This window comes from Dromiciops gliroides, chromosome 3 (assembly GCF_019393635.1).
Source record: "Dromiciops gliroides isolate mDroGli1 chromosome 3, mDroGli1.pri, whole genome shotgun sequence".
Taxonomy (NCBI): domain Eukaryota; kingdom Metazoa; phylum Chordata; class Mammalia; order Microbiotheria; family Microbiotheriidae; genus Dromiciops; species Dromiciops gliroides.
The window spans coordinates 546,070,852-546,084,187 of NC_057863.1; the positions used below are offsets into that span (position 1 = coordinate 546,070,852).

The following is a 13,336-nucleotide window of genomic DNA, read 5'->3' on the forward strand; positions in this document are numbered from 1 at the left end:
CATTCAAGAAGAGGCTCAGTGACCACTTGCCATGGATGTTTTAGTAAGATTATTGCTTGGGTACATTTTTGACTGGATGTTCTCTGTACTTCCTTTAATCCCTGAGATTCTGAAGGGGAAGAAAGAGACAGAGACAGACAGAGAAACAAAGACAAAGACAGAGACAGGCAGAGAGACAGAGAAGATACCAGAGGGCTTTGGATGGTGTGATGAGCAAAACAAATGAAGTGTTTGTCTTGAGGCTTTGTGCTATCAAATTAATCTGAATTTTGAGAGACATGAAAATATTTATAAAATGGTTCTTCCTGTCTCTCCCTGACTTTGGTTGGAGGAGGAGATAGCTCATTTATTTATGTGCTTATGTAACAATTTAAATGGGGGGCACAAACCTGCTTTGCGATCAGGTCGACTTGTAGTTGTCCTGATGTAGAAAATATGTGGTCTGGGATGGTAGAACATACCACTGAGTTCATTTGTTGAACTAGGATTTTAGATTAAACCAATGAGTTAAGTCTACAGAATCTAAGTAGGTGAATTCAATTTGCATTTGGGCATGTCTTGGAAGGAAGATACTATTCTTGCCTTGGGCCGCAGAGAGGGAGATGAACATGTATCCAAAGGGCTATCACGTGAAAAGGGATTGTTTAGACTTGTTCTATGTGACTCCAGATGATGAAGGGGAAACTTTATAGCAATTCGAGCTGTGCAAAAGTAGAATGAGCTGCCTCAGAAGTGGGCTCCCCATCACTGGAAGTCTCCAAGCAGATGACTATTTGTCAGGGATGTTGTAGAGCATTCTTGTTTAGGTTGGAGTCAATGCCCTCTGAAATCCCTTGGTTATTCAGTGATTCTGTGACCTCCTAGCCTGGAAAAGATCAGGAGAACAAGTCAAGGATTAGGCTAGAAAATATAAGGACCATTTGGTCTGAAAGTCGATAGCTTCCTTTTATTGCCATCTGCTTTATGCCCTCCCGTTGGTGTGGTATTTCTGAATTGAATATTCCTTTGTCCCTTGTGAATGAACCCTAAAAAATCCACTTTTGAGACAACACATGTAGAGACAGTGAGGAGATGGGAAAGAAAGAAATGGAACCCATCATCCAATTATGATAGTAGTGACAAGGGAAGGAGCAAGGTAATGGGGTGGGGGTGGGAGGGATGGAGAGAAGCATATCTCTAAGTCCAGAAGGATCAGGGACCAAAAAAATGACCAGGGTGTCCTGGGAGTTATGGTTGGGTAGGATTCATAGACTGGGGATATTTAATAAGAAGCACAAGGGACCAAGGAAAAGATTCAATGGATCAGGGGCAGCTAGGTGGCGCAGTGGATAAAGCACTGGCCCTGGATTCAGGAGGACCTGAGTTCAAATCCGGCCTCAGACACTTAACACTTACTAGCTGTGTGACCCTGGGCAAGTCACTTAACCCCAATTGCCTCACTAAAAAAAAAAAAAAAAAAAAAAAAAAAAAAAAAAAAAAAGATTCAATGGATCAACTCCAAGGAAGACCTGGTCCCCTACGAAGCTGATGCAGTACAGGAAAGAGTATGGCCCAATACAGAATCCTTCACCCAGGTGAACCAAGGGCCCCCAATACCTTTCTCTCTCACACCCCCAGGATTCTCCTTTTCTTCTCTAGGTAATCTACACCAACTGCAGCTGCCTCCTTTCGGGAATTAAGGATAGTTCAGTCACCTCTGGGTCCTGTGAATCATCCTGCAGTCACTTAGTACTTCCCTTCATCCTCCTCATCAGTCTTGGAGGAGCTGTGGCCAGTGTCACTCACACACCCTCCTTCATGCTCATCCTGAGGTAATGGCACGCGTACCTGGTTAGATTGCGACATCCCTCAGGTTGGGAGAACATGACTAGAATCTAAGTTGTTGTTTGTCCTCCATTCTTGAAGAAGACCATGACATCAGAAGGTGATGTCATGACTTACAGTAAATTGGATTTAAGTGAGGCCTCACTTAAGCCTCATTCTCCTCCAGAGCTATCTGGGTCCAGTGGCAAGATATACATCAGGATGGCTGGAGATGGCCCCAGATGCTTGAAGCAATCAGGGTTAGGTGACTTGTCCAGGGTCACTCAACTAGTAAATGTCAAATGTCTGAGGCTGGATTTAAACTCAGGCCATCCTGAATCCAGGGCCAGTGCTCCATCCACAGTTCCACCCATCTGCCCCTAGGATGACATGACACTGCATGATGGAACAATTACACCCATTACAGCAAGGGCAACATTGAATGCAAGGGATAATATCTAACCTACTGAGTGGAGGCAACCCCTTATTTTGAGATCATAAGGTAAGTAAGTTGACTAACAGAAATGTCTATTGGAAGAGAGAAGGGCCACAAAGTATAGTGGGGAAAGGTCTGAATCTGGAGGTAGAAGATCTGAGTTCAGTCCTAATTTTGATACTTTCTAGCCATTTGAACTTGGATAAGTCACTTAACTTCTCAAAGTCTCAGTTTACTTGTCTGTAACATGAGGATAATGATCCTTGCATTTGCTACCTCCCTCTTGCTCTGAAGAAAGTATTTTATAAACCCTAAAGCTTTATAGAAATGGAAACTCATTGTTATATTAGATAAGGAAATGGGCTATCAGCTAAGGGGCACATCATTTCTTTCCTGATTACCACTCAGCAATGGAAGACCCACAGTAAGTACTCAGATAACAAATCACATGAATCAATCTATGAAGTCATTGATGAATGAATGATTTAGTCAGATGGATGAATTGAAGAATCAATGAGTGAATCTCTAAGTGAACAAATTGACAAATGAATTAACAAATGAACTGATGAACAAATTAAATTCCCCAGAATTCTTTCTGGATTTTTTTCTGTAGAGTTCCATCTTGCTCTGAACCCCCAAGCTTGTATTCTCTTCCAAAGTCATATGGCCCTTAGAAGAAACTTATTAGGAAGAATGGGGGACTTGATAGCAAGTTAGAATGGAGAGCAGGGGTAGATGGTGCTGCCTCCCCTTTTATAGACCTGGAACTGTGAAGAAATGAGGGGAGGATTTGTATGAGAAAGGTAGTTCAGGGGGAGAGGCATGGGGGAGGATAAGCTACATAGGACACACATTTCCCTTTCTCCACAACTGCCTGAGGACAGCTGAACATGTGCCAGGAAGGAGCATTGCCCTGTGGATCTTTTTCTGATAGGAAAGAGAGTATAACAGATACCCTAGCCCCAAAGGACTTGACTCCTGACCTAGAGAAAAGATACCATGCCCTAGGAAGAGTGGGAAGGGAAACAGGGAGATCTTGATTAAATCCTCATACCACAGTGGAAAGAACTGGCTTGAAGTCAGGGACCTGAGTTCAAATCTTGCCTAGAACACTTTCCTACATAACCTTGGCCAAGTCATTTCACCTCCACTGGAGGACTCATTTTCCTCATTTATAAAATGAGAGGGTTGAGCTAGATGTTTTCTGGCATCCCTTCCAGCTCTAGATCTATGATCTTATGGCCCCAGGTTCCTTAGTTTCTAAGTTACTCACATCTGTGGGTAGGGAGCCAATGATCAGGACAAAATAAGAGGGTCAGAGCCTTGCATAGAATCTCAGAATGAGAGAACATCTAGTCCAAGCCCATCCTGAAACAAATGTCTCCTTTAAACTAACCCATGCTAGCAATCACCCAACTTTTGTTCATGAAGTGCTTTGGTGAGGAGGAACCTTCAACTGGTCGCCATTCCACTTCGGGATGGCCCAAATTGTGATGAAGTTGTTTTCACACATGAAGCTAAAAACTGCCTCTCTACAACTTCCACTAATTACTCTTCCCCTTCCCTCACTGAGATCAGACAGAATAAGTTTCATCTCTCCTTGTGACAACCCTTCAAAAACTTAAAAGGGGTTGTCATGAGGCAGCTAGGTGGAAAGAGCACCGGACCTGGAGTCAGGAGTAGCTAGATTCAAAACTGGCCTCAGACAGTTAACACTTACTAGCTGTGTGACCCTGGGCAAGTCACTTAACCCCAATTGCCTCACTAAACAAAAAAGGGGGGGGTTGTCATGCTTCCCCTAAGTTTTCTCTTTCCAGTCCTTTTGACTCTTCTGATGTCTTTGGTTCTCAGAGGGGTGAAGAATGAAGATAAGTCTTTGGCTGTTGGAATCCAGTTCATGTTGCTGAGAGTTTTAGGTAAAAAATAAAACCTGGGGGGGGGGGGCTGGGGGGTGAGTTATGGAGTTGGAGGGGAGTGGAGAAGTGGGAAAATAAAGGGAAGGAGGGGACAATGTAGAGGGGAGACATATGTAGAGTATTCTAATCAGTATTTGAAGGGTCCAGGGTGTCCTGGATTCCTAGACTTCTCAGAACCCCAAGTGCTCATCTGTTCTAAAAAGGTAGCAATATATAACAATAACTAGGGAGTCAAGAGACCCCTATCCCTGTTCTGGCCCCAACACTCACTCTTTACGAGACCCCCAAGTATCTTCTTTCTCTCCTCTGGGCCTCAGTTTTCCCATTGATAGAATAAGTTTAGTTATTACTTGCTCTAGCTGCCTCACAGTGAGATAGATACCTTAGAAATAAGAGCAAACCCAATTCAACAAACCTTTATTAAGCACCTACCTATGACAGTGAGGCTGCAAACCAGAAAAAACAATGCAAACTCTGCCTTCAAAGAGCTTATATTCTACTTGGGGGAATACAACATGGGCACAACTATGTAGGACATACAGTGCAATGTGATGAGGGGACAGAAATGATCCAAAGTGCTCTAGGCAAAATTAGAGGAGGAAGATATCACAGCGATGGGGCTGGGGAAGGGGAGATCATGGAAGGCTCCATGGGGGAAATGGCAACTAAGCTGAAACGTGAAGGAAAAGAAGGAAGGAAGTCTGGTATCATGGAAAGAAGCTTGGATTTGGAGTTAGCCTGGATACAGATCTCTGTTTTGCTATTTGCTTGCTGTGTGACCCTGGGCAAATCACAAGCAGTGTGGGACAATGGAAAACAAACTGAATTTAAAGTCAAAGGACCCGGGTTCAAATCCTAGCTCTACTATTTACCACCTGGGTAAAATCGCCTTTAGCTAATCACTTCACTTCTCAGGGGTTTGGTTTCTCATCTGTAAAATGAGGGGGTTGGACTCTATGACCTCAGAGATTCCAACACTGAATCCATGCTGCTTCTCTGACCGTTTGGTCATCTATAAATGAAGGGGTTAGGTAAGATGGTCTCTAAGATCCCTTCCAGCCCTGAGCTTCGATAAAAATGAGTGGAGATGGGGTGGGGGAGTACTAACTGCTTACAATGTGTCAGGCTCTGTGCTGAATGCTGGGGAGACAAAAAGAAAAACAAGGCAGTCCTTGGTCTCAATGAGTTCTAAGTGGGGGAAACAGCTGCAAGGCAGATGGAAGGGCCCAGGGGTGCATAGAGTGTATTGGTAGGTCATATGGAGGTGGCTGTGCAGAGCACAGTGGCCAGATGGTCCGGACTTTTTGCCCTCTTGGCTGGATGCTGATGTGCCCCCCCCAATCTTTTCCATGAAAGGTAACCCAAAGACCCTGAATTGGTAGCAAGTCTGGGTGGGAGGACAGCCCCCAGGGCCTGCTTCACCCTGGGCTCACCAAATAAGGATCAGGTTCCAGCAGGGACAAGGGAAGGGCAGCATTGAGAATTTGCTCCTTGCTAGGCCTGATGCATAAAGAACTGGGCAGGATAGGCCTCCAGTATATATTCTAGGTATTTTGGATACCTGTGATCATGCACAGGGGTAGAAGTGGGTAGCTCTGGTTATTAAATACCCCTCCACCTCAGACAAGGTGGCATCTCTTCTACAAAGATGTTTTTCTTAATATATCCCAGGGAAGGAGTCTATACTATGCCTCTTGGTAAAATTTCCAATGCCTCCTAATCCTTATTGGAATAATATCTAATTTAAATTCTTTCTTTCTTATTTATTTATCCATTTATTTATTTATTCATTCATTTGTGCATTTGTTTGTTTATTTGTTTATCTATTTATTTATTTACTTACTTATTTGTTTATCTGTCTATCTATCTATCTAGAATTTTCCCCACCTTACATGTAAAAACAAATTATAACATCAACTTTTAAAACTTTGTGTTTCAAATTCTCTTCCTCCCTCCCTATCCCCCCTTAAGAATGCAAGCAATTCAATTCAATTCTTTCTACTGACTTCCATTTACTGAAGGGAGTCAGAGAATAGTTGCTCATCACCACTTGTAGGACTAGAATGAGGTCCTGCTCTCACAGGGCCTCTTGTCCAAGGGGGAGACACAGTCCCTGTATACAAGGAGCCTCTGGCTCCAGGGAGGACCAAAGTCCTTGCCTTCAGGGAGTCTCCTGAATGTGAGAAAGCCTTCCCTTTGGGTAATCATCCCCTAGAAATCCCACCCCTGTCTCTTTTGATCAATAGCTTGGAATATGTGAACCTGTGCCACCACCCCCCTTTACCCCCTCACCCCCGTCAATCCAGGTGGGGAGTAGCAGATTCCCATAGGCCTGAGTTGGGAAGTCACCTTATTTTACCTACTTTTTCACCCACAGCCTGGATGCCTAGCCCTGTGCTCCATGGCAGTGCCATTGACACTGCCTGTGTCCTTTGGGCAGATACATGTGGCATGCGGTCCCTTTGTCGATATTATGACCATGACCTCCTCAGGCATCGGTGAGTCCCATGGGCTATATATGGTCAGGGAGGGAGGGAGGGACAATGAAAGACTCCATAGAATAAGCCCTACCCAGGCAGTCCAGAAACAGGTATTTTAATCCCAAATTCTGACCCAGAGTAGATTTTATTGATAAATGCTAGGTTTTGAGAAGAGGAGGAACAAGGGACTTGAGCTATTCAAAAACACTTTAAAAATTTTTTTATTTAGAATTTTATTTTCCCAAATTACATGTAAGAACAAATTTTAACATCAATTTTTAAAACTTTGTGGTCCAAATTCTCTTCCTCCCTTCCTCCCCTCCCTCCCCCTTAAGAACTCAAGCAATTCAGTGGATAAAGCACCGGCCCTGGATTCAGGAGTTCCTGAGTTCAAATCCGGCCTCAGACACTTGACACTTACTAGCTGTGTGACCTTGGGCAAGTCACTTAACTCCCATTGCCCTGCAAAAAAAAAAATTAATAAAAAAAAAGAACTCAAACAATTCAATATAAGTTATACATGAGTAATCATGCAAAACATTTCCACATTAGCCAGGTTGTGAAAGAAAACAAACAAAAAACTTTAGAAAAAGGAATTAACAAAAATTATGCTTCAATCTATATTCAAATACCATCAGTTCTTTCTCTGTAGATGGATTGCATTTTTCCATAAGTCCTTCAGAGTCATCTTGGATCATTGTATTGCTGAAAATAACTAAGTCATTTGCAGTAGATCATCTAACAATATTGCTGTTACTTCGTATACAGTACATTTCACTTTGCATCAGCTCATGTAGGTCTTTCCAGGTAAAAAGATAACTCTTGTTACCATTTGCAAGATGGATCAGAGGGAAACCATTAAAGAGCATGACATCACAGGAAGTCTAGAAATTCTCTGAAATGGTCAATGACGTTGGAGAGAAGAATTGTCTGGGAGTTCTACAACTGGCAGGGAGTCTAATTTGGGAAGCTGAGATAGTTTCTGAAGGAGTCAGGGCTTCAATGTTCCATATTCTAAGGCCCCTTCCAACTCTAAAATTTTATGCTCTGTGTTCTAAGATCCTTTAACCTTCCATGTTCTGTGTTCTAAGGCCCCTTTCTACTCTAAAATCATGGTGCCAGACTGTCTCTGAAACCAGAGAGACTCAAATCAATCTTAATCCCACCAAGATCAAACTGACTGATTTCAGTCAATGGACTAAACATAAACAGATTAAACATAATCTCAAGCCTTGCCTTGGAATTCCAGTCCTAGACCTGGACCACTTTTGAGTGTTTTGATGATATTTCATGGGAACCCCAAATCAAAACATATGATTCAATAAAAGATTATTTTCTGAATCTGTGAATGGCATGGAATATTTGAAATAATGGTTTAGTGGAAAAAACACTGGCCAAAGATTAAGAGGACCTGGATTTCATTTCCAAATCAGTCCCTTAATAACTGTGTGATTTTGGGGGGCAGCTAGGTGGCACAGTGGATAAAGCACTGGCCCTGGAGTCAGGAGTACCTGAGTTCAAATCCAGCCTCAGACACTTGACACTTACTAGCTGTGTGACCCTGGGCAAGTCACTGAACCCCCATTGTCCCGCAAAAACCAAACCCCCCCCCCAAATAACTGTGTGATCTTTAACAAATTACCTCTACTTTCCAGGACTCAGTTCCCTCCTCTCTAAAGTGATTGGTTTGAAATTGTCTAGCATCCCTCCACTTTAGTAATGCTAACTTCAAGTTCAATAGTTTCAGAGAAGGGAAAGATTAGTGTGCACTGAGCGGGGTTAAAGAAAACTTCCTGGAGAAAATGGGGATGGAGCTGATCTTGAAGAATGGCTAAGATTTGGAGACATGAAGGTGAGTGTAACAGAGGGCTCAGGAGAACTTGGGAATATGGGGATGGCAATGGAGAACATCGTCCTTTCCTGCAGAGACAGTGCAATTGGACTTGATGAAAAGTGCCTTCCCAGATTCTTCCTCATTAGGATGCACCCTTCTCCTCAAATGGAATCATATACAGAAAGTGCATTGAGAGAGACCTCAGTGGAGTTTGTGACCACAGCTCAGTGACCTTTCTCATTTCTTCTTCCCTCAGGTTCATTGGGCTTCAGTTCTTCTTCAAGCTGGGCACACTGGTCTGCTTCACCCTGGTGTTCACCATCCTACGACAGCAGGAAAAAGAGGCTGCTCGCTCTGGGTCCCATCATGGTCTTCTTCCAAAGGAGGAAAAGATGGTTCTCAGCTCAAAGAAGAGGAGTGGGGAATCCAGAGTGTGAACCTGCTGCCCCAGGCCTGGCTGGAGTGGGCAAAGGACCCTAACAATGACTAGGAGAAGGACTAATATCTTCAACAAATATAGCCTTCGTTGGAGTCTTCTGTCAGGGGATGGCATGGGGTGGGGCTGTGTCTAAGTGAGGAGAGACTGGTCACCTGGGATCTTGTCCCTAAAGAACCTATCAGGGACTGGACAACACTGTTAGATGCTGTCTCAGTACTTTCGTTTTCTTGTCATGAAAAAGCCTCACATAGGCAGTCTTAGTATAGGGCCAGAGATCATGAAAAGCCAATTGCCATTATGATCTGACCCTTCTGCTACCCATAGAAAGAGACCAGTGGATTCTTTCTCCAGTGTTCTTAGTTAGCTGTCCTAGAAACACAGAGACAAGGCCAACTCCCAGGGTTGCCACACAAATTCACACAAGGGGGAATGGAGGGACCGGATTCCAAGCTCACCTTGAGAATGAGAGCTTGCTCATTCCTGGATCTCATCCAACCTGACACTTAGGATATACACATCAAGGATACTATGCAATCATCCCCAGGAGTGAATTGGCTGGTCTTTGACAATCCCTATTATCAGGGGATTGACTATCTCTTGCATACTCTGACTCCATTTTTTATGTCCTCCCTTTGATCATCATAAGAGCAGAGATGGAGAACAAGTAGCCCCTGATTCCTTTGCCTAAACTCCTATCCGCTTTGTATATTTGCCTGTGGCCAGTAATATTTCATTATACAGTTACATTTATCCAGAAGCTGCTTTCACCTGCCTTTGTTTACCCAAACTATATAGATAGTCACCTCCTTATCTCTGGCCAGGCATTCATCCAGGGGAATCCTCCTTTTCCCTAACAAGACAAATGCCTCTTCTTGCCAAATTCCTGCCCGAGGCCAGGACTAACACAAAGCAGAGATTTCCTCCAACCTTAGGATAAGAAAAAGTTGCCTTTAGCTTCCACAGAATCATTAAGAGTCATTTTCTTATCCTGAGCCCTAGTTTGCTTTGTGTCAAATAAAGGGAGGTAGCGGTATAGCAGATAGGTAGGATGTTACAATGGAAAGAACATTGACTTTAGCATCAGAGGATCTGGGTTCAAATCTCATTGCTGATGCTTACTGTCTTTGTAATGATAGGCAAGTCATTTGACCTCCCTAGGCCTCAGTTTCCTAATCTGTAAAAGGAAGAGATTATATTCAGTGGCCTCAGGGCTCCCTTCTACCTCTGAATCAATGGTGGTCTCTCAGGTAGCCATTAGCTCTTATTTGCTACCTCTTGAAAACATTTCAAGAATAACCCTGGGTGGGTGGCTAGGTGGTGCAGTGGATAAAGCACTGGCCCTGGAGTCAGGAGGACCTGAGTTCAAATCTGGCCTCAGACACTTGACACTTACTAGCTGTGTGACCCTGGGCAAGTCACTTAACCCCCATTGCCCCGCAAAAAAAAAGAAGAAGAACCGTGGGCTACATGACCTCAAGGGCCTCTTCCACCTCTAAATCTGTGATCCCTATGACCCTGAATGCCCTAAAAGCTTGTTTTGTTTTCCTGGCCACAGGTATCTATCATCTCCCTGATTCCTGGTCACCTTCTCCCTTCTCCCACTGTTGTCTCATTTCCTAGTCCTTGTACCCAGAGCCATTACTAACGCAGGGTGCCCTGGAATTTGCACCTCGACCATTGACAACCAAAGGGATAGATATGCCTCCTCTCCCAGGGCTGAGCTTCCCACCTATAGCAAGCTTTGCTCCTGTGCCTCATCCTCCATTAGCTAACCCCTTGTCTGTACCACCTCTCCTCCAAAGGCTCATCACTGTGTGTCTCCCTTCCCAGTATTCAGTCTCCTTCCTAATCCCCACAGGAGCCACGGCCAGACTCTCTGGGAGACTGGCTGTCCCCTATTCTGTTGCAGCTGTATCCATGCCCAAATTGTCTTGTACTGCTGCCCCCCCCCACCTCGGGTGAATTTCCCTTAAGCATGAATATCACTAATTGTTGCCCTACATGCACCCAGTTCTATCTCTCTTCCCTTCTGTCCCATCTTCTCACACTTTATATCCCAAGAACACATTTCATAGAGTTTGCTTACAAGGAAAAGAGAATATAAGTCCAGAAATAACATCCCATATAAAGAGTGTAAGATATTCAGATGTAAGAAAGACATCTAGGGGCAGCTAGGTAGTGTAGTGAATAAAGCACCAGCCCTGGATTCAAGAGGACATGAGTTCAAATCTAGCATCAGACACTTGACACTTACTAGCTGTGTGACCCTGGGCAAGTCACTTAACCCTCATTGCTCCACCAAAAAAAAAAAAGACATCTAGTCCCAAACTAAATGGCACCTTAACTGTTTAATCTAGTCCTTAACTAAAGTATCCCAAGCTAAACTTAATTCATGATTCTCTCTGGGCTATGAGCCCCACAACACTAACTCATTGGTGGTCCTGGAGAATGATATTATCTTCTCTAGAACACTCACCAATTTTTGTCATTTGTCCGCCTGACTCTCTGTATTGGACTCGTTGGCTTATTCTACCAATCCCTGGCTCACTCTTGGTCAATCAGGAAGCCTCCTGTTTTCATGGAGGCCAATGTTCCCCCTCTAGCATAAAATAATAATTTAACTAATGAACTTGCCCTCTTAAAACATGGGCTACTCCCCTCCAAAGTTCACAAGAGACATTCTTTGTTTATAAGGGGTTGGACTATATTCAATTTGATTGAAGTCAACAAATGTGTTGAGCACCTGCTTGGTACAATAGAACATTGAATTCTAAGCATTAGAATAATGGATTTCAAATCCCATCTTGGATACTTACCAACCTGTGCAACCCTGGGTAAATCCCAGTACTTTATGGAGCCTCAATTACCTCATCTGTAAAATGGGGTGATAATCCTTGCACTACCTACCTTTTAATACTATAGGGGTTGGTAGAAGTGTTTTAGGAATCCAAATCTGCTACAGAAAGGGTAGTTGTGATTATTTTGTTTTGTTTTGGGTTTTGTTTGTTTGTTTTTGACAGAGCAATGGGGGTTAAGTGACTTGCCCAGGGTCACACAGCTAGTAAGTGTCAATTGTCTGAAGCCAAATTTGAACTCAGGTCCTCCTGAATCCAGGACTGCTACTTTATCCACTGTGCCACCTAGCTGCCCCGAGTTGTGATTACTATAGTCAGGACCTTATGCTCAGTGTTACGAGGTTGGGCTGTTACAGAGAGACGTAGTTCTCAGGGAGATTGTAGCCTAATAGGGGAAATTAGACAAATACACAAATAGCCATGCTGCAGACAGGATGTAATCATAGGGAAATAAAGGAAGGGGGAATGGGAGAATAGGTGTGATCTGCATTCTGTGACCAAGGACTCCCCTATCTGGGGATAGTGAAGAATGGGAGGGTCAATCAGTCAGCACTGGTCAAGCCCAACTAGGGAACAGACCTTGTACTACACTCTCAGGAGAAATGGCAAGAGGAAGAGAAAGAGGAAGAGGAACCTCCCCTTCTCTTGGGGACCCCTCGCTCTGAGGGTCCAGAGACATCTTCTGACCTGAGGAGAAGACATATGCCTTCACCTTTTCCTCAGGGAGCTCCCAGTGTGAGGGATGAGATATGAACCCTGTCCACAGTGAGTCCTTATTCTTAGGAAAAGATGTGGCTTTTGCCTTCAGAAAGACCCCAGTTTGAAGGCACAAGACATGGCTTCTGCCCTTCTTAATGGGAGGTGGTGGGGTGGAAAGATCTTCCTGAAAATCTTTGAGAACACTTACTTAACCAAACAATATTTAGAAATGTGTGTAGCTGGAAGGGGAGGGGGTGTTTGGGGAAGTGCCGGGAGAGGGGGCAGGAGGTAGTGGGAAGCAGGTATAACTGTGTGCTGTGTGCGTAATGTATAATTATCTTAAAAACCCCAAAATCTTAAAAATCACCAATTTCTACCCACTGTCTCATTTCACTATATACTGTCTCATTTCCACATTGAGTCTCTTTCTAGGTTCACAAGCAGTCTGGTATATGGATATCCCAGATTACTAATATTAAAGAAATTCTTTAATCACTCACCTTCTGCCTTAACCTAAACTGAGGAAAATCTCCACTCCCTTTTGAATTTCCTCACACACACCCCCCTCCCATTTTAAACTGTATACTTAGAAGTTTGGACAGAAATAATTTTAAATAGCCATATTTACTTTAATAGCAATTTCAAATCTCATATGAGTGGGAGGAAAACAAAGCTTCTAATGAAATAGGCTTTCTTTTGCAGGTCATAATGACTGTAGCCAAGGGAGTTGAGCATCTTTCACCCTCTGAAGGGAAATAGGAAGTAAAGAGATAGGATGGGGGAAAGAGGACTGGAGTTTTCCTTGGGTGGTACTCCAAAGGAAATGGGTGGTGGGGTGGGGTGGGGAGGGGGGTGGTCTGTGGAGTAGATTCTG

General features: G+C 43.7%; 1 protein-coding gene across 2 annotated transcripts in view; it reads left to right on the top strand.

Annotated features, from left to right (window-relative positions):
* Positions 1 to 12,961, top strand: part of SLCO2B1 (solute carrier organic anion transporter family member 2B1) — a 100,038-nt gene extending 87,077 nt beyond the window's left edge. For both annotated transcript variants that reach the window (XM_043996406.1, XM_043996407.1), the window contains 4 exons: positions 1,639 to 1,811; positions 4,091 to 4,155; positions 6,533 to 6,653; positions 8,726 to 12,961. In XM_043996406.1, the coding sequence (XP_043852341.1) occupies positions 1,639 to 1,811; positions 4,091 to 4,155; positions 6,533 to 6,653; positions 8,726 to 8,906 (540 nt within the window). In that variant the 3' untranslated portion in view covers positions 8,907 to 12,961. The remainder of the gene's footprint in view (positions 1 to 1,638; positions 1,812 to 4,090; positions 4,156 to 6,532; positions 6,654 to 8,725) is intronic.
* The last annotated feature ends 375 nt before the right edge of the window (positions 12,962 to 13,336 follow it).